A 21,765-nucleotide genomic window follows, 5' to 3' on the forward strand; every position below is an offset into this window, starting at 1 on the left:
CTCTAAACTTCTAGAAGGTTGGGATGAAGGAACCTCTTTCCATGGGAGGAAACCAAAGCAACTATTTTAACCTGAAAATAACAAGCATCCTTCTTCCACAGTACACACACAGGCAGCACCCAACTTGGATGCCCTTCTCTCAAATGTCATTCAAATGCCCCTCTTCCCCAGCCTGTTACTAGTTTTAGCAGCAGTCAAGCCCTCCTCCTCACACTGAGACCCAGCTTACATGTCCAAGCCAAGGCGCTTTGAGAGGATGCTCTGTGGGGTCCAGCAACAGCAGTCACCCAGGCAATGTAGCGAGTCCCAGGAGTCAGGCTGCGGAAGACATGGTGCGTGCTGTGCGCTGCTACTGTCGCATTTCGGAGGAGTGTGCTGCTCTTTCCCTCCTGCAGAGTCACCAGATAGAATTCTCTTTCTCCAGCTGGGGATTCCCACGATGCCTTCAAAGTGTTGTTTTTGCCAGAGTTGATCAAGCTCACACTGGTTGGGCTCAGAGGGTCTGGGGAGACCATCAGTCACAATGAATGCCCAGGGAATAATAGACTAAGTCTGTAGGAGGGATGTTTATTGGATGTATTGAATGGAGTGATGGTTTTGTTATAGATACCTTAGAAATAAAGATGCACCTACATCTTTACCTGCACTCAAACAAACTTCTGGCTCTCTAGCCTTATCCTTGAGGACAACATAAATGGAACAGCATTTTGGTGAGTGGGTCCCATTCTACTCAGTAGGGTAGGCACAACATATTAGATTGACATTTCTTCCAGACATCCATCTAACTATGCAAAAAACTGATCCACTGCATCTGCTCTGTACTGCTCAAGTCAGTAGGAGAATATTCAACTGCTCATTGACAAAAACACAGTGAGTATCTCTGTTATCACCAAAATGTTGGATATCAGGGAAAGCAAAGCTTCAATAAAATGTTTTTTGCCCATCGGCCTTGTTTGCTGCTCTGAGCCTGCTTTGGCAGGGAGAGTAGGATATAAATTTAAATAAATAAATAAATAAAGGGATAATTTTGCCTTTCATGAGGCAGAACAAAATGGTATTTTTGTTTTGTTTTTGCAGTTAGTGTATTTCTCCTTAATGAAAGCTAATCAGTTTGTCTGCAGGGATATATTTTCAGAGCTGGTCAATGGGATCTGAAGGGGCCTTCTGCCAGAAGAGCAATTGTTACAACAAATCCACTAATTGTGGAAGATCGCTTTAATGACAGAAAGCAAGACTTTTGATCGCCCAGCCTTAATGACACTCTATAGGTTGCATAAAACAAATATCTCTGGTTTAGCCTTACAGTAAGAGAACAGGGGGAAATCTTGAAAATGGGAATGCAAGATTATTAGTGCATTCTTCTGCAGAGTTACTCCACTCTCACCCTATAGACATAAACTGAAGAAGCCTTCCAAAGAACTGTAGTATAGAACAACACTGTCTCTAAGGAGTGAACTACACATTTTGTGGGAGATCCATAAGGTTCTCCAATGTATTTTTCATACTGAAAAAGCAGCAGGTGTCTCCTCCCACCCCTATTTCAACCGAAGCTGTAGCATGAGAAAAGGAACGATTTTAAGAATTGAAATTAGTCCCCTTGTGTTGGCCCATGTTAGCTCCAGCAGTTTTTTTTTTAAATAGAGGTTTGCCACCCATTTTATCGACACCTTATTCTACTTAGAAGAGCCCCGTGGCGCAGAGTGGTAAAGCTGCAGTACTGCAGTCAAAGCCCTCTGCTCATGGCCTGAGTTCGATACCAGCGGAAGCTGGTTCAGATAGCTGGCTCGAGGTTGACTCAGTCTTTCATCCTTCCGAGGTTGGTAAAATGAGTTCCCAGCTTTCTGGGGGGGAAAGTGTAAATGACTGGGGAAGGCAATGGCAAACCACCCTGTAAAAAGTCTGCCGTGAAAACGTTGTGAAAGCAACGTCACCCCACAGTCAAAAACGACTGGTGCTTCCACAGGGGATTACCTTTACCTTTTTTATTCCACATAGAGCCCTGTCTTGCTTTCATAGTGCCATGAACAGTATCCTGCCCCATACTCACATGTATAAGCAGTGGCATTGGGTCCCTCAGCCTCATAATGCCCAGCTGACACGCTGACCTTCAGGAAGTAGGGGGTGCCAGGTTGCAGATGCTGGAAAGTGTAGCTGTTCACACCCTTCCTGGTTGACACAGTGATGCTTTCAGTAGGAATCCGGAGGTTCTGGAGAGTGAAATGTAGCCATTCCGCTCCCTCTGTGCCAGCCCATGAGGTGGTAAGGCTGGAGTTGGAGTGCCTGCTCTGTAAAGTTAATGCCTTAGGGGCAACAGGGGCTGTAGGGACAAATCATAGCCAAAGGAAGTCAGTGTTCGTTGCACAACTCCACCAACTCAAGGCAAACAGCCAACCCAGTCCTGACCCATCATGCCTTTGCAAATAAGTCAACCCATCAAAGCTCATAGACCATTTTAGGAGTCTGCCCCTAAACACATACTAGTGTCAGTCACTTGTGGTACATCAATTGGCTGACAAGAAGAAAAAATAAACTACTTCCAGTTTACAAACACTTTACTATATCACTGCCTTCAGGTGACACCCCTACCAGAGAGATAGCCAGGTGAATACCTATTTACAATCTAGCCTCATGAGCACCATAGACAATATCAGTTAATTTAGCTTGAATGATTCACTCGTGCATATTTTCTTGCCTCTTTTTCATTGTCAAGAATGTGAATAAAATGAAACCACGGGACCCAGATCAGAATGGTATGGTAGACAGTGTCAGAGTAGGGTCTGGGAGATCCAGGTTCAAGTCTTTCAGGCCTCTCTATTTTGGCCATGAAGCTCACTAAGTGATCCTGTGTCAGTCAGTGTCTTTTAGTCTAATCTAATGGGGAAGGGGAAATCATATACATTACCCCAACCTCTCTGGAAGAACAGTGGGATAAAAATGTGCTAGATAGATAAAGAGATATCTCCCCTGAAGATATCTCCATCAGTGCAGAGTTGCTTTTACCCTGGTCCTGTCCTGGTCAAAACACCAGTTTCCCCTACCTGTCCACTGCTGTACGCTGGTGCTTGCTGTAGAGTGACCTGCCAGAGTAGTGATGCGCAGGGCATACTTGCTGCCAGCCAGAAGCCTCTCAAACTGGAAAGTGGTGGCTCCTTTTGGAAGGGTCACGTTCCTTACAGGGACCTGCGATTCTGTGTGGTAGAGAACCAGCTGGTAGCCATCTTTCCCACCAGGGGCTTCACTCCAGGAGGCCACTAGCACAGAGGGGTTGCTCTGAGTGCTCAGGATCACGTCCTTTGCAGGGGAAGGCACTAAAACAAGATGCAAGGTTCAAAGACTGGAATTGCCATCAAGTAAGAGCATCTATGTATTACATATTCTTTATCAGATTCCCAAATCTATGTTTGATCCCAACGTGGCTTTGTTTGTGCGCATGCATACAAAAGTTCATATCTTGAAGAAAACTTTGTTATCCGAGGAAGTGCTGCATGCACACCTTGAGTAACATTTTGTTGGTCTTAAAGTTGCCACTGGACTCAAACATAGTTCATCTCAAGACTATTAAGTCTGCAACTTGAACTAAAGGATGCATGCTTTGCGGGGCAGTCCTAAGTATAGTTACACCCTTTTAAGACCATTAAAGTTAATGGATTTAGAAGGGTGTGACTCTGTTGAGGATTACATTGTTAAAGTCTCATGGCTGCGGACAGATGCACCATTTAACCCGTCAGTGAGGCACTCCTGGTTTTGTCCGCCCTTACTTGAAATGCAATTGCCTGATCAGACATCCTGACTGTAATCTGTCTCGCCAAGTGCCTATCCCATCATTGACTGATCAGACAGCCCGGCCTTTGTACATGTGCATAAACAATGCTGCTGATTGGCTAGCCCACATAGGGACTATTTTCATAGGGACAAAACAATGATTGTGTTATTCACAAATCTTGACCTAAAAAAATAAACTCGAAAAAATGTGCTTGTGGTTGCTGAGAATGCATTTCTTGCAGTGCTTAAGGTACCCACAGGCTCCTGCTCCCTTTCATCGATTACGCAGTTATGTGTGTATCACTAAGATTAAAAAAAATGGTCCCAGGATTGATGGGGATGGAAGTTGCGATGGCTTGATGATGCTGGAGCCATGAGACAGGGAAAATCCTTTCATGGTCTGTCATCAGGTATTCAGGACTGGACTTTATGTGCTGTCAGGACTGGACTTTATGTGCTTGGGGCAGGACGGGTTGCCCAAGACTCACAGACAATTCCCAGATGTTGCTGTCTGGATGTTCATTTTAAATCTGACAAGCATCCATAGCATGTCAGATATAAATGCACATCTGACCGCAGCTACAATCCTTTTAAATCACATATAGGGCAGCCTATCTGCAAGCATCATACATACAAGCATTATCAATCAATCAACATTTGTTGCAGTCAACAGATCAATCAACAACAAAGCACAGTTCACATATAAATGTAAAATATATAGCAATTAAAATACATGTATTAATATAGATAAGAGACATGCTGTGGTGTTGTATTTCAAAAAGTTTCACAAATTATGTGACTCACACTGCCCCGTTACAGCTTGGCCCTGAGTGTCTGGAGAACAAATCACATGCAGCTTATTAGGAGCACTGCTTTGCTAAAAATAGGTATTATGGAAAGGATGCTGTACAAACATTTGGTATTCAAAAGCTTTGTCATAAGCCTGGAAAGAGCTTCATAACATTGTACAGTATGTGTGAAACAGTCACCCATATCAATTGATCTAACAGAAAACTTCTGCAATCAGTACAGTTCTGCAGTTACAAGGAATTCTGGGAAAGACAGAACTTATAACCACCAGAAACACTTCTAAGTTGACACCAGACAGAATCTGGTGCTCTGACTGCACATACAAACACATCCATCTTGGATATGAATCAAAGGAAGAGAAATCCCTTCTTGCAGCATGGCCAGAAGCATAAGACTTGGTGCATGTTTATTACTTATATAAAAAAAATAATGAGAGAAACAGATAGTAAGAAAGCAAAAAATATTCTCGCTGACCTAAGCAAATTTACTTGGAAATAAATTCCATTCCAGTTAATGATACTGACTTCCAAGGCATAAAAAAAATTAGGATTGAGATGTTAATGAAAACAATCTTGCAAGTACGTGTCCAGCGTCAGCACCACCACCCCTACACTTACCCCAGGAGACTGCTAGCCCCACCGAAGGCATGCTGCACCCACAAGCCTTGAAGCTAGGGAAGTTGTCTGCCTGATTGAAGCAGGGCATGGCCTTGACCAAGTCTACTCAGGACATCAGGAGTCAGCCAGCTTGAAGGAGCCCATCTGGCTGAGCCCAGGGTTGGCCTTCTTTTGGGGGAGCATTGAAAACACATGCCCTGGAACAGCCAGGGAGGAAGGTCTAGACTAGAGTTGCCAGCCTCCAGATGGGGCCTGGAGATCTGCTTTTACAACTGATCTCCAGCTGGCAGAGATCAGCTCCCCTGGAGAAAATGGCTGCTCTGAAGGGTGGACTCTATGGCCTTGTGCCATGCTGAGGCCCCTCCCCTCCTCAAACCCTGCTCTCTCCCGGATCCACCCCCAAAGTCTCCAGGTATTTTCCAACACAGACCTGGCAACCCTAGGCTAGAACTATTCCCTGGCAGGTGGAAATAGGTACTTGGCAAAGCAATGTAGGAAACCTGGGTGAAAGGAAACCTCCTCCTCTAGCTGCATTCTGAGGCTCTATCCTGAGGCATTTGCCTGACCAAAAGCAACACTGAAGTGTGAGACAGCTCCAGACTCAGACCCAGCTCCAGAGGATCCTGACAGCACCAAAACAGCATGTTCCTTTATCTGTCTGATTCTTTAATGGTATCCTCATATACAAATAATAACCAGAAAATGACTTTTCTCACAGAAAAGCATTGGAAGATGTGACCGACTCAAAAAGTACAGCACTGCACAAAATATGGGTGAGTTGTACACTTTTATTGGTCCAAGGCCAACAGAAATTTCTGAAGAATGGTGTGCTCATGGCAAGTACTGCAGGTAGGACTACAGGGAAAACCTTTATATCTAGAGCAATTCTCTTTGGAATAATTAACATAAAATCCCTTTTGATCCAAAATCCTAGCAACGTGTTATGGTTGAGACAATTTTTAGCACTTACTCCCTGGTTGACCATACATTTTTGTAACATCTGAAGGGTACACAGGCTCCCCCCCACCCCCTCCAAAGAACCAATATGGACAGAATCTTCCAAACACATACATTTTCAGGCCATAGGAGAGACATGAGTGACAAAAAGTATTAGCTGAAAGCAGAAAGGTTGTTCCACTGTTGCTGCCTTTATTAGACTGGGCAATACAACAACCCCTTTGGTTTCAGCACTTTCAGCTATGTACCATTAAGTTTCCCCTTGGCATACTGCTCAGATCAACAAAGGTCTTGCTTCCTTCCTGACCCACCAAGTGACTTTCATTTCAGAGAGCCACAGGAAGGAGTATACACTACTTTCACCTGCTTGGCCTAGAGTGCCAGTGGAAGGTTTCTACTGAGTAATGCATTGTGCTGAGGTCATATAGCCATCACATATCCAAATATACCAGCTCTACATTCAAAATGATCAAAAACAGCTGTATCTTTCTCCAGCTTACTTGTGTGTCCAGTGACTGTCCTACTGGAATTCTGGGCACAAGACAGTAGGGTAGTGACTTCAATGCTGTACTGTGTCCCTGGAAGCAAGCCCTGGAAGCTGAAGCTAGTAGCATTGAACCCAGCCGATCCACTCTGCAGCAGAGTGTTGGTCTCTGAGACATAAAGAGCTAGCGAGAAGCCTTGGACCTCTCTCAGAAGTTTGTTCCAGGTCAGGAATAGAGAGTCAGAGTGGCCATGGTTGTTGACACTGACATTTAGGAGGGTTCCTGTAGGAAGGAAGAACATTTGTTTGTACAGTACAGATAATACACTATTTAGGATTTCTCTTAATTTTACTTTGGTCTTTTACTTAGCATGTTGCTTAAGTATTAGCAATGGGTCTGTGCCCTGTGTCGTTGGAAAGCCTATTTCTTTCCTGTGCTGCTTTTGACCCAGAAATTGCTAATGTATTCTAGGTGGCCTGTAATGAACTCCTCAATCTGGGAATTCTGCATATTGTAATTAGGGGTTGTTGAAACATGTATGCAGGTTAATTAAAGCACAAGGAAATTCCAGATCTGTTGCAATTCCACCATGACTTCCTGAGTTAACAGAATTTGGTTTCACCTGACAGATGTGTGGATAGGAAAGGGCTTTTTTTTTTTTTTGCCAAAGCTTTTCGGGGGCCTTTCTGCATTATCTTTCCTGTCTGCAGTAAATGTACATTTGTTTCCCATTTCTTGCATATACACTGCAGAGCTACCTCAACAGTAGCACTTTTGTTCTGGGGACATCACATTCCCCAAGTACTCAAAGTGCAACGTTTTGTTTCTGGTTAGTCTGCATATTGTTTTTATGGCAATTTTGGCTGAAAAAAATAGCAATCTTGATTGCAAAGTCTGCACAGTTATGCTTTCCAGATGGAAAAGTATATTGAAAACCTTAACAGCCTTACCAGGCAGACATTGCCCATATCTCTGGACACTTGGACAATTGTGTAAACTGGCTTCACCAATCACTTCCCTTTCTTTGTACATATCTAGAGCATGTAATCTGCAATTAGTCTCCAGTTTTGTGAAATCTGCAATTAGTCTCCAGTTTTGTGAGGATGAGGTCTACCATCATGTTTTCTGCTCCTCTGCCTTACAGGAAACTATTATATTTTCCGAATAGCACTGGGGAGAGTTGGCTCTTATACGTTAGAGAGCTTTTAGCTTTTTGTTTTGCTTCATTATTCCAGGAAAGCAGATCCTGAATTCCATCTTGTACTGATCATCTTGTGGTCCACAAAACCACCTGGCCTCCATTTAAAGAAAGCTACAAACTACACTGAGGGGTTTTCCATCATATCCATCTTTTCTCCACCACCCCCAGTATGTTTCTTGATTAATGGTTCCAGGGAGTTCAAAAGCTTGTACTTGCTATTTTGTATTAGTTTGTAATAATTTTCAAAACGCATGCTATGAAATCTTAAACTAAGCCAGTACATTATTTGAATGCTTTTTGGTTTTGTTTGTTTTATGAGTCTGAATTGGCATTGTTTTTCTAAATTAGTCTGACTTCTGCTTCACAGTACTTTGTTTTGCCAGAGTGGTTGAGAATTCTTGCCTAGCCCTTGAAAAACTCCAGCTGCTTGAAAGCATGTACATGGAAATGAGCAGCAATTTAAATCAAGTAAGAAACGGCTCAAGAAAGCTCTGCCCTGGACTAGGAGAGACTCTTTTCCACCTAAAAACAACAGGTAGTGACAACTCAGAAGTTTCAACCCAGTGTTAAATCTGGATAGTTTTATTTTTGCATGCTAAATCCCCCCCCCCCTCCCAAAGTACTGTGAGCAGTAATCATGTGGACTACTCATGCAGTTTTTGGGAAAATAGCCTGTGGAAATATTGTATTTCTCCTATATGATACTTTACTTTGTTATTATTATTGCTGTGTGGAAAATGACTGTGCAACTTTCACAGCCATATGTAGCAGTGGACTTCAACCAAAGGGCTGAGACCTTCAGGTAAGTCTGTATGGACCTGTCATCTTTGTTGCTGTTTTGAAAGGACCAGGTGCTAGAACGCATGTCAAGAGGGCTAGGATACCATGCACCCTGCCTCTCAGTGCATGCATACAGTGAAAGGAGCACCAGGATGATGTGATAAGGTCACTCAGTGGTGAAAAGGGATCCTCCTTGGGATGTTCTTCACTAAGGTATACCCTCCTGTTACTCAGCTTGTGTTTTCTATCCCTGCCTTGATCCTCTGTCTATGATCCTGACCTTGATACCAAAAAGGTCATAATTCAGACTCTCACTCCTGTCACATAGTCCTAGTGTCACAAGGCTGTCATATGCTTGCAGCTTAATGGGTCTCATGCTTAGTATGACCCAGGTCTGTAAATGTGGAACATTACTGGTCTATAACATATAAGACCTATTTGTGAACAGTGATTTGACTATGGCCTAGGCAATCCAGGTTCAAAACTCTACTTAGCGATTAAATTCAATATGTGATCTTGGGCCAGTTCCTTGCTCTCAGACTAAGCTGCCTCACATAACTGTGTCAGCTTGCTCAGGGTTGGTAAGCATAGTTAGGCCCTAGGTACTTGCTTCCCAAGTAAAAGAACGTGCATCTCCTCAGATCCAAACAAACTATGCTCTTTAATATTCAACACCTACTTAACAAAAATAGAAGAATGCAGAACTGGATGCAGGAGAGCTGTCAGTTTTTATTCTATATTAATTCAAATTTATAGTCTTCTGAGACCTTTTCTGCCAGAGTTCTGATGGGGGTGGGATCTCCTCTCCACAGAAGGTCAGTGTAGCACCTCCTTTCCCTTGAGAACATCTATTTTCAGGCTACCCAGGCCTAGCTCTCTCCACAGATATTCAGCCCTGCCTGGTCTACAGCTCTCTCAGGTGTCTTCCATCTCCTGAGGGAATTCTCTGCAGATATTGAGATTTCAGCTCTGCCTCTGCTTTCTGAAGTCCTTCTCTTCAGAGCGCAAGAGAGGGAGGGAGGTTTGAAAAAAATCCAACTTTTGATTGGTTCGTATTGAAGTTTGCTAAAGGAGCCAATAGATTGCTACATTCTCCCTGCTGTTTGATTGGTTCCTCTCTACTCATGGTAAGGGACCAATACAACAGATTTTGTAGCCCACCCTGAGACCACTTGTGGGGAGGGCAGGAAATAAATTAAATAAATCAATACATGGCTATATTTCTCCTCCTTGTTCTCTAATTGATTAGCTTTACAAATTCTGAATTTGCATGATTGTTCAACTTTCTAATACATATAAACAGAACTTAAATTCACTCAAATGCATACGTCTCTATTTACAAATATACAAGCACATATACAGGCACAGTGACAGGGTTTTTTTAATTTCCTCACAAGCTGTTGTAAAGATAAAAGGGGAAAGACTTGGGTTTCCCAATCCCCAGGTCCCAGCGGGGGATCCCCCATTTTCACAGGCTTCTCCCTGCCCCCAGCCACAATCACCATGTAGTTTTAGAGCTCCTGCAGGTCCGTTTTTAAGATATGTGCCTTTAAGGCTGAGCAGGAAGCAGGAAGGGCTTCAGAGAACGGCCCCTCCCTTTGTTTTGCTTTTGTTTTCAGATCAAGTAAAGTTCTGCAGGAACAACACCCAGTAAGTATAGGCTTCCCAACCCTTGTGCCCTGGCGGGGACCCCAGGATTTCCAGCCTCTTCCCCCGCTCCCCCAAAAAAACAGAAGCGGGGGGAGGGGGGAAACGGCGCCAAGGAGCGGGCGACGCCGCTGCGCAGCTGCCGCCTCTTCTCCGTAGCTGCTCCTCCAAGATGGGCTCAGCCTGAGCCCATCTCGGAGGATCAGCTACGGAGAAGCGTGGCGAGCCCCGAATCTGGGTCCTTCTAGGACCCCGAGCAGCAACGCTGGAGGAGCGAGAGCAGGCCGGGCTTGCGGCCTGCCCCTCCACTCCCTGCAGGGGCGAAGGCGGCCTGCGTGGGCAAGGGGGGCGCGCTTCGCTTTTCTGCCCGGCCCCTCTGCTGGGCCTATGGCTGCGCAGGCAGCAAGGGGCATGCTGGGCCAGCCTCGGAGGAGAAGGAGGCGGCGCTGAGCTGAGCCGTGGCAGGAGGAGGAGGTGGCATGGCTGCGGCGGAGGCGCGCTGGCCTTCCGAGCCAACGACTGGGTAAGACCGGGGGCGATGCGGAAGGCGGGAGGGGAGCTGCGCTGGTAGCCGGAGGGAGAGGCCCTCCTCGCCTTCCCTGCTGGCCGGTAGGGTTGCCAATCCCCAGGTGGGGGCAGGGGATCCCCCGGTTTGGAGGCCCTCCCCCCCTTCAGGGTCGTCACAGCCTTAATCTTGGCTCCACCCCTAATGGCTCCTGGCTCCACCCACAAAGTCTCCTGGCTTCACCCCCAAAGTCCCCAGATATTTCTTGAATTGGACTTGGCAACCCTAAGTAAGTATTTGTGTGTGTGAGAGAGGGAGGGGGCAGGGGATTCCCTGGTTTGGAGGCCCTCCCCCCGCTTTAGAAAGGGGGGGAGGGAAATGTCTACTGGGCAGTCTATTATTCCCTATGGAGAACTTCCCATAGGGAATAATGGGGAATTGATCTGCGGGTATTGGGGGCTCTGGGGGGACTATGTTTTGAGGTAGAGGCACCAAATTTTTAGTATAGCATCTAGTGCCTCTCCCCAAAATACCCCCCAGGTTTCAAAACGATTGGACCAGGGAGTCCAATTCTATGAGCCCCAAAAGATGGTGCCCCTATCGTCCATTATTTCCTATGGAAGAAAGGCATTTTAAAAAGGTGTGCTGTCCCTTTAAATGTGATGGCCAGAACTCCCTTGGAGTTCAATTATGCTTGTCACACCCTTGTTCCTGGCTCCACCCCCAACATCTCCTGGCTCCACCCCCAAAGTCTCCTGGCTCCGCCCCCAAAGTCCCCAGATATTGCTTGAATTGGACTTGGCAACCCTAGAAAGACTAGGTATATTACCTTGAAGTTCTTGGGCAGGAGTAAAATGCAAATAGAGACCAGCAAGATATTTATTTCTATCATTTTGTGAACTTTTTTATTTTTAAGATATAAAATTCTCTCCCACATTGTACAACTTGTACACAGAAGTGCATTACTAGCCATTTTTAAAAAATGAAATAAAATAAATGAACAGCAGGAAGACACCTCCCCAGTAATGCCAGCACCATCGTGTGAACCTTTAGTTTAAGGTGGGGGTTTTTTTGAAGGGGGGGGGGGGACTTAATGCACCCCTGTTTGTCTTTCCCTCTGTAATTTTTACCCATGGAAACCAAGTGAGAAGGGAGTTTCTGGCTGATTCCTTTCCTGGGGAAGAGAAAGTCTTTGCCTGCAGTGAAACCTAGTCTGCCCCCACCCCCTTACTTCAGGCAAGGACCTTTCCATGACTTGTAGACCCCCTCAGGTCCCCCTTTCTCTTTTTCAAAGCTGGCTCCAAAAATGTCTGACTGCACATATGATAACTCCACACAGTAAAAGAAAGTTCTGTGTTCTCCCAGATGGCAACTCCCAGAAGGCAGAAAACTCACCATTCACATCAGCTACTCTTGCTCCTGGATTTCTTTGCCAATTTGTTTGGTTGCATCTGTCATCCTGTGAGGTTGGGATAAAAAAAACCCTCAGTGGGCTCTGTGGTTTTGAAAGCCTAGCGGTATTCTCAGGACTTGTTCACATTACAGTTTTCTGCAGAGCTGACTTTAGGGTTGCCAGAACTGTGTTGGAAAATACCTGGAGACCTTGGGGATGGATCCAGGGAGGGTAGGGGTTTCAGCAAGGTACAATGCCATAGAGTCTACCCTTCAAAGCAGCCATTTTCTCCAGGGGAGCTGATCTCTGCCAACTGGAGATCAGTTGTAAAAGCAGGAGATCTCTAGGCCCCACCTAGAGGCTGGCAGCCCTAGCTGATTTAGCAGTGTAGTATTGACCCGACATAGGGGGAATGTACTGCAAGAAAGAGATACCAAACTGCACAAGAGAAGAGTGTTGGTCTTTTGGGACTCCTTCACCTGCAATAGTACTGGCCTACTGCTTAGATTAACAGGGATCAGTGTTGATCCCCAAAGCCAACATGTGACTTCTCAATATCAAGGGGAAATGAAAGAGAAAAACACATCTCTCTTGTGCTTTATCTTCCAGTCTGGGCTAAGTGCTGAAAGCTGCCCCAAAATTGATCAGAAGCTGCAAGGCAGCATCCCAGCTCAGTTTGGTATGGTACTCACTAAGAAGCCCTGTTCAAGGGATGTTATTTCCTTTTGCATGTAACTTTCTTGCTGATGGTTTTCTTAGCAGATTTGAGAGTGTGAGCCTAAGCAAAAAAATGGTGGGAAGAAGGGCTATGTAACTCCTTCCCATCCAAGTATTTTTCCACCAGCTTCATGAGGCAAGATACTTGCAGGTAGAAAAGGACCAAGGTCAAAACAGCCCTCAGGCTGGCAGTATTGTTGTGGCTGCCTAGCAACTCCCATAATGTCCACAGAGGGCATTTGTTTCTTAAAAGTACAGGCTTTGTTTTTATATATGGGGATGTTTTAATATTACAGGTTTTTCTGAAGATCTAGGGCTTTTCTCAGGTTTGTAGAAAGACCTGTCTTGTCTGTTCCCAGCCCCAGTCTCCAGATTTAAAATTCACAGATGAAGCCATATTGAGAATGAGATCTATATTGATGATAGTACAATACAGTACAACTGGCGAAGTTTCACACTCGTGCATCTTACACAGCTTGATGGGTCCTACCTACCCCCAGTGACTGTATGTCACTCATCAGCCTGTCACATAAACAGTGAACAAATCAATCAGCTAGCCAGTGATTAGTGAGACTGTATTTTTTTTAAAAAGCTTACTTTTTGGTGTTCATTTTAAGTCATTATTGGTGTCATTTTTGCACAGGTGCATTTTCACACACTCTTACGGGAAGCAGAACTCCCCCTCACATAATTTAAATAAATAAATAGTTTGACCCAACCATCCATGATCCTAGGCAGAATTATAACCACTGTGCAGGTGCAAAAGCCACTGCAAGGCAAAGAAATGAAACTCTGCTATCATAAGAAAACAACATTCCACGAGTACTGTACAGTTGCAAAGCTGTTAAACAACTGTTTGAGGCAGACACTAGGGATACCATTTGTCTGGGGTGGGGCATTTATTTCCCTGAACTTCTATTGCCATCACCACTCCAATTAATGGGGATGGGGGACCAGCAGAGCAGTGGGTGTGGTCGTCATTTCCAGAGAAAACCCAGAAGTGATGATGGGTAGCTCTAGGAATTGCCAGAAACTCTATGGTATTGCCAGCAGTTCCTAGAGTTACCCCCTATCACTTCCAGATTTTCTTCTGAAGTCATGTCATCACACCCATGCTGCTGCCCTACCATGTCCCTGCCCCCAGCCGATAGCAGACAGGCAAACAAATTGAACTTTCAGCACATGGATGATTTTTGGTGCTGAAGTGGCATGTTTGCCTACTGAACATATTCACCATGAAGTTTGCAGCAACCCTAGTCCGTATAACTAACCTGTTGTTCAAGGCATGATTACACTGTCTGGTTGAGAAGTTGGCAGCTCTGCCAGCCAGATACCCCTGGAAAATTCACAAGCAGATCATGGTGGCAATATCCCTGGTTGTTGGAAATGGTGATTGTATTTCCCATCAACATTGAAATTCTATTATTTATATTAGGGCTAATGGTCAGTGATAAGTGAGTCCTGTCTCCATGGCTACATTTAATCAATTCTTAAAGCTGTCTGTGCCAGTGCTGCTGGCCATCACCTCTGTCTATGTAATCCCATATAAATTATGCATTTTGTAAAGAACTTTCTTTTGTTGAACAACCTGCCAAATTCACTGCCCCCCCCAAAAAATCTAGTGTGATAAGAAAAGTTCTGCATTCACACTCTTCTTGAATTACCAGTTTCCCTGGGAATAAAGCCACCAAAAATAAAACCAAAATTGGATCTAAACATATGCCTCTTCAGCATTTTCAAATTTTGCAGGGTCAGAAAAACATCTCATGTGATGCTGGAATGACAACTTGGAAACCAACACTGGCTTCCCTCAAGGCAATGTAACTCTCCCTGAGTCCTAGGCCTCACCCTGTCTCCACCAAGGTTCTCATGACAGTAAGGAAGAGAGGATTGGGCTCACCTATTAGGGCTTGAGGGGAATGTAGCCTGTTTGATTAAATTTTGCTGGCACTTCTAAAGACTTCTAAAGGCAAAAGAGCAATGCTTTGAGTGCCTGGACCCCACTGGGATGCTGTGCCTGCATCATGCAATGCTTCAGTCTGACTTCTGTTTATCTGTCTCATTCAGGAAAATACCTAAGGAAGGGCGAGAATCACTGCAGACAGGACCAGAGATGCAGGCTTTGTAGTTTATTTACACACCAAATTTTAGAGAATATCTGACATTTCCATCAAACTCAAAATTTCAAACTGGGGACTCAGAATGTTTTTGAGCTCGCTGAAGGTTACATGAGGCAAGGATGTGAGCAAAAGCTCAGGTATTACTCATTTGGTGTTAGGGCAGTTATTCAGTTTCTTGCAGGTCTTCTAGATGGTTTTGTCCCTGCTAAGCCTCAGATGCCAAGAGCAGAAGTCCTATTCTGCATTGTTACCCCATTGCTTCACAGTAAGGCTCTGTGGAGAAACTGGGGGAACAGAGAGAAGACAGGCTGCTGTTATGGGTAATGGTGCTAATTCAGTGCAGCTGTGTAGTCAGCAGGCAGGAATGTTGTCATCCCCCAATGGAACCAGCATATGCAGGCTGGCTGTGTAACTTAAAGCCAGCAGGAAAAGACACTGGAGGAGAGTTGGACTTACCTCGACCAAGGTCTGCAGACGTGCCAGCAGAGGTGCCCAAGCCATGGGCAGGAGCAGTAGCAACAGCATTTGGTGCCAGGTAGACTGCAGAGATGGAACAGCAAAAGTGGGAGAAGCAGCAAGTTAAATCTCTTCAAATAGTAGCAGCCCTCATCCAGCTGTCCTTACGGCAACTCCAGCAGACTTCCTGCACTCTTCTGTGACATAAGGGCAGTGGCATTCAGGATGCCTGCAACACCCAGCTGGATTGCTGGGGATTTCAAGGTGTATGTGGGTGCCCGGCACGTTTGAGAGAGTCAATGCATCTGTTGGTGCGTGTGAGAATGTGAAGGAATGTGTGTGTGTGCATATGAGAGAGAGAGAGAGAGGAAATTGGGGGGAGAGTACATTCACTCCTCCCTCTGTAAAAGAAACTGTACTTGTGTGTCTCTTTGTGTGAGAGAAAGAGAGCTAGACTTTCCTGCAGTGTTCCTCCATGTGGGAGTGTCTGTTTCTATGGGTGTGTGCCTCAAAGAGGCTGTCTTTGGTCCTTGTATTCAGAGCCAATTTCTTCTTTGAGAACAAGTTTCTTGAAGTTTAAAGTGACAACTGGGGACGTGCTTGGAGTGGTAGAGCTATCCAAAGAAAAGGATGAGAAAAGAGCAAAGCCTCTCAGATCTTTTCTCTGTTTTATCCTGGGAATGAGAGAAAGGCTGCCTGTTAGCAGCAGAACTGACCCAACAGAGAACTTGCTTTATTGGTGGAAACTACAAAGCTCTGGCATGGTCCAGAAAGGTTTGTTATAGGAATTGTAAGCCTGATGGTATATAAAATCTGAGCCTGCTCTAATGATATTTTAGAATTCCCTGAAAGCAGATTGTGCTGGATGGAGTTATTTTTCATGGCACTAAGTGAAAAATTTGTCATGTTCCTTGGAGCCATGAGGTCATGCTCTGGCATCATTAAGATGAACAAAATATTCTCATTCTGGTCACATTTTCCCACATCAACCTGCTGGCAAACTCTCATTGATGATATTCTTGAAGTCTGGTCCGAGTTAATATCTGGCATTAACTGTCACCTTGGGAGTACAACATTTCAAACACGACAGAGATTAAGACACTGAAGGATATGGCACACACACATACAGATGTGCTACAAACTGTGAGTCATGTATGTCCCCAAGCAAGTTTGTTGGGAGTCTGCCAGAACTTATTTCAAACAGATACGCACACTGGCCCACTTCCAGGTTTTGAGGTCCCTTAGAGGAAGACTTCCTCAATTTCTGTGATTAATAAGAGATTGGAGAGATTCCTAGAACATCAACTGGGAGTTACATTGAAATCCTCCAAACAAGACCCACAAGGACTGTCACATCCTCTTGTGACACTCTAGGAACTTCCCTTGTCTCTATTTTCTTTATCTTAGAGACTGCAGAAATTCTTGGAACATCACAAATGATGTGATGTCACATCCCCTGAAACTTGATCCTCGCAGACATTACCCTGAAAAATCTCCCAGCATTTGCTGGGGCTGGCAATGCTATTCCTCTTTCCATGTGTGAGCCCTCCAACCATCCATACTCTCTCAGCCACCTACACTGCTTGAAGCCCTGGAAACACTGCCAGTGCATGTAGCTGGGAATCAGATGGAAAAGTGCTACTGAGTGAGTGGGCAGGAGGGTGAGCAGAAGTGGATGCCACTGAAAAAGTCTATCCAAGAAAACAAAGCAAAAGTGTGGTTTAAACTCAAGGAGTGGCCTCATGTAAAAATGTGGTACAAAAATCTTTGTAAAATGATAAGCATGCAATGCATTTAGCTTTTTTTAAATTGTTCTAAAATGCATATGTGGTTGGTTTTAATGGTTTAAAATTTTGATTTTATTATACATGTTTTCATTTGTTAGCTGCCTTGGTGGCCCTAGTAAAGGCAGAAATACAGATATAAATGTTGTAAAATAAAGTAATGAATGTAGAGACTCTGGAACCTCCCTTTGTCTTGCCCTCTGATAAGTCCTTTTTGATACATGCATTCTCTAGAGACAAAGGGCTGCGTTCCAGGTGACATCTTTTGCATACATGATGCCAAAACTTTGGAAGACCTTCCCCAGGGAGACTCATCTGTCTCCCTCTTGTGTTGTCTTCTGCCAGTGGGTGATCCCACCCCCATTTTTATTCTTTGGCATACCCCCAATAACTGCTATTGGCCTCCATGATATTTTTTTAATTGAATTAGTATACAGATTTATTTTTAATATTTTGAATGTTGAAATATTTTATGTTTGATATTCACCACCTTGGGGACTCTATTTGGAAAAGAAAGAAAGAAAGAAAGAAAGAAAGAAAGAAAGAAAGAAAGAAAGAAAGAAAGAAAGAAAGAAAGAAAGAAAGAAAGAAAGAATTTTGAATCCATCTTAAACTGTGCAGAATGCAAACATGCCTGATCCTGTGAAAAACATTGCCACTGTTCTTGATAAGCTGGCAAGAAAATAAGCGTATACCATTCTGTTTGATTGGACAAGGACAATTCCCCCTCTCACTGGAATGTCTAAAAACAGGATAAGCAAGTGATTAAATCTGTCAACCACCCACCAGCAGATCACCCACATAAGACTCACCCACCCCATTCTATAGGTTGCACAAGACAGCAATTTCTTTTAGTATTGTATCTGGTTAGAAACGTTTGATTTTTCTTTGAATACACACACACACACACACACCCTTATTGCTTTCTCCCTCCATCTCTTTTGTACAAACTAGGCAGAACAATCTGTGGTAAGTTACTGCTGATCTCACAAGTCAAGAATGGTTCAGACTCAATGCAACCTGGAAATCAAGTTGAAAGGGAAGGGGGAGGGGCAACATCTTGTGAGGACAAGAGTACGCCTGAATGCCCTTAGGGAAACAAAAATCTCTTAATAGTCAGGCCCAGCTCTGATGACAAGCTGACCTAGGATAGTACAGAGTTTTGGAAGAAAGAAATGAATAGGTGTTTATACCACATTTTTCTCTTCCTTAAGAAGTTCCAAAGAGGCTTACAATCACAATCCCTTCCTCTCCCTACAACAGGCATCTTGTGAGGTAGTTGGTGCTGAGAGAGTTCTGAGAGAATTGTGACTGGCCCAAGATGCACCCAGCAGGCTTCATTTGGAGGAGGGCTGGGGAATCAAACCTGGTTCTCCAAATTAGAGTCCCCCATGCTAATTCTCACCAGGACCAACCACAAGTGTTAGCAGTTCACTATTCAGTAAATGATCCATACAGAATAGAACAATTCACAGTGGCCGTTTTCCCACTCACGTTTTACTGGCGCCACGACCATCCTGACGCCGGCGAATCTGCCTGGATTTCGCATCAGAAGCTCCGGCGCTCCCAGAAGCGCCGGCTACTTCCGTCGCTAAGCCAGCGCAAACGGAAATCGCAAAGATGCAGGAAAACGTTTGCGCTGGCTTAGCGACGGAAAGCGCCGGCGCTTCTGGGAGCGCCGGCGCTTCTGTTGCGAAATCCAGGCAGATTCGCCGGCGTCAGGATGGTCGTGGCGCCAGTAAAACGTGAGTGGGAAAACGGCCAGTATCTTTTTCTCTCTATCTGTCACACACACACATGCTCAGGCACATATACAATCACCTTCACCATTACCAGTAGTTATATGTTCAAATATATAAGTATAACATATGGGTCTTGGCATACATGAAACAAAACTATATCACTTTTGTGAGAGAGATTATGTAAAGGAATGGCTAGTGCAGAAGTTGGATGTGAGAATCCTAGACTCAAATATCTACTGAAACAGAAACTTCAGCAGATGGCCTTGGGCTAGTCACAATCTCTAACCTACCTCACAGAATTACTTTCCACCTAAAATATTGCTCTAAGATTGTTAGAAGAAGAGCAAGACAGAAATGCAATAGACTAAATGCTAATTAACCAAATTCATTTTGTGTTAATCTTCCATTACATTAAATATTGACAACAGTGCTTGTTAGGCCATGCAACCTTTTATATCTAAAAACAAAACACAATCACTGGTCCTAGTCCACCTTTGAAATATCAGTCACAATTCAGACTCTTATACTGGAACCAGTCATGTTTTGTGGCAAGCCAGATGCCTGACAACTTGTAACCTTGACACAGGCAACAAAAACAGCTGGCTTAGTAGCCTCTGGGAGGTTGCACTTGCCTTTGTGGATCATGAGTTGTGCAGATGTGCTCATAAAGAACCCATTCTTTGTCATGTCAACATTTTTCCAGAAGTCTGCACGAATACCAACTCATCATGGTCCCAGAGAGCCATTGTGGATTCTTTAAAGCAAGCTCATGCCAACAAGTTCAATATTATTGTTACATTAGAGGGCATTGGCTGGAATTTTTGTTTTACCTTAAGAATTTGGGGTAAGAGGACATGCTTGGAAGGGATGGAGAATATGCTTGCTGGAGGTGGGGAGAATGAACTACTTGGTTTACACCACAGTGAAATCTAATTTCTTTACACAATTTTCTGGGGCAATGAGTGTTGAGAAATCAGGGGATGACCATTATGGATTAGACCATGTAGGTGGCTTATTAGGAATGTGCTGCTTTCATGTTGAGAAAGGGGCTAAAAAGAAGGAACACTATGAAAAGAAGAAGAGTGGGTTATTTATAACCTGCTTTTCTCTACCTTAATGTGTCTCAGAGTGGATTACAAAAGCCTTCCCTTCCTCTTCTCACAGCAGGCACCTTGTGAGGTAGGTGGGGCTGAGAGAGTTCTGAGAGAGAACTGTGACTGGCCCAAGGTCACTCAGCAGGCTTCATGCTGAGGAGAAGTGGGGAATCAAGCCTGGTTCTCCAGATTAGAGTCTGCTGCTCTTAATTATGCCTTGCTGGCTCTTCAGTGAACCTTACAAAGGAGGCTTATATAATAAAAAAATAAAAACAAAACATTAATAGTCATTAATTAAAATCCAGCTACATCTTTTTTGCAGCTGCCAATACTAGTTTGGGAAATTCCTGGATATTTGGAGGTGGAGCCTGGGGAGGAGAAGGACCACAATTGGAGGTCCCAAAACTGCCCTTCCTCAAAGGTGCTCAGATCAGGGGTCGTTTTGTAGAAAAATAGGTGGTGGAGCTCATCCAGGGATTGTTACGCAGCTGCACCTACTATTCAATGGACAAGAAGCCGGAATTCTCAGAAGGAGGATGTGGAACTCTAAGAAAGGTTCAAGAGCTGCGCTCCTATGAGCTCCCACTGAATCCGAGGCCTGGCTCAGATCATAACAACCCTTTGAGATAGTTTAAGCTGTGTAAGAGTGGCTGACTCAGGATCACCCAGTGACCTTCACAGCCAGGGCTTTTTTTTGTAGAAAAGCCCAGCAGGAACTCATTTGCATATTAGGCCACACACCCTGATGTCACCATTGTTTAGCACATGGCTTTTTTTGTAGAAAAAGCCCAGTAGGGAAGCATTTGCATATTAGGCCCAACCCCCAGATGCCAAGCCAGCCGGAACTGCATTCCTGTGTGTTCCTGCTAAAAAAAAGCCCTGTTCTCAGCCAAGTGGGAATTTGAAGTATGCACAGGTACCTCATGCTGAGACAGTGTTGGGACCTTTTTTTGTTTTTTGCATTATATCTCAAAGCAAATAAATAAAATGTGTGCACTCTGAATTCCTACACCAATTCCTAGGGAAGTTGCCCTAACTAAATTTCAGCCCCAAATATATTTTGTAAACTTTGTAAGGTCCTTTTAAAAAAAATGTGAACTAGATTTTTGTGGCTAGCTACAAGCTGCTTGGAGTGTAAAATAATTTAATATTTATCTGCCTTTTCCCTCCTTAAATGTCTCCTTTGCATTGTGTAGTTATTCCTGTGAAGTGATATTGGGATCGAGCAGGTTAAAAAATTCAAACGGGAATACTTCCATAGTTTATTAGGGCCTTATTATTATTTTTAAAAGAATAGCATTTTCCACTGTGCTGTGCCGTTTACAGAACTGGAACACTTATTTTTTTGCATTCCATTACTTGGATGGTGGAATCAAATAATGCTCAGAAATTTAAAAACCAGCAAATACTCACTGGACTGACAGACAAAGGGAGACCAAGATGTGGTTGGGCATCTTTTACACTTGGCTTTTTCTGTAGTGTAATGGGAAACTGAAAAGGCCTGCTGCTCTAAGGGAGCGGGGCAGAGCTTCTTGCAATTGGCCAGAGCAGGTGGGAGGCAGCCAGCTGGCTCCCGCATGGGAAGCTGTTTGGAAGGGCTGCTTTCCAAACATCCGTGGTTGCAGATGGCCCAGCTCAGGCTCTGAATTACCCTTTGAATTGGATGTTGCTGCCAGTTTTAACCCCCTGATCTAT

General features: G+C 44.3%; 1 protein-coding gene across 3 annotated transcripts in view; it reads right to left on the reverse strand.

Moving 5' to 3' along the window:
• LOC132566267 (receptor-type tyrosine-protein phosphatase V-like) overlaps positions 1-15,958 on the reverse strand; it is a 72,460-nt gene extending 56,502 nt beyond the window's left edge. The window contains exons 1-6 of one of the 3 annotated variants that reach the window (XM_060231116.1): positions 15,451-15,958; positions 12,160-12,223; positions 6,647-6,913; positions 3,039-3,308; positions 2,048-2,317; positions 230-502 (exon numbers count right to left, since the gene is read on the reverse strand). In XM_060231116.1, the coding sequence (XP_060087099.1) occupies positions 230-502; positions 2,048-2,317; positions 3,039-3,308; positions 6,647-6,913; positions 12,160-12,223; positions 15,451-15,519 (1,213 nt within the window). In that variant the 5' untranslated portion in view covers positions 15,520-15,958. The remainder of the gene's footprint in view (positions 1-229; positions 503-2,047; positions 2,318-3,038; positions 3,309-6,646; positions 6,914-12,159; positions 12,224-15,450) is intronic. The other 2 variants (XM_060231117.1, XM_060231118.1) reach the window with 2 other exon arrangements.
• Positions 15,959-21,765: the final 5,807 nt, after the last annotated feature.

The sequence above is a fragment of the Heteronotia binoei genome, chromosome 2, assembly GCF_032191835.1.
Source record: "Heteronotia binoei isolate CCM8104 ecotype False Entrance Well chromosome 2, APGP_CSIRO_Hbin_v1, whole genome shotgun sequence".
In the NCBI taxonomy this organism is placed as follows: Eukaryota; Metazoa; Chordata; class Lepidosauria; order Squamata; family Gekkonidae; genus Heteronotia; species Heteronotia binoei.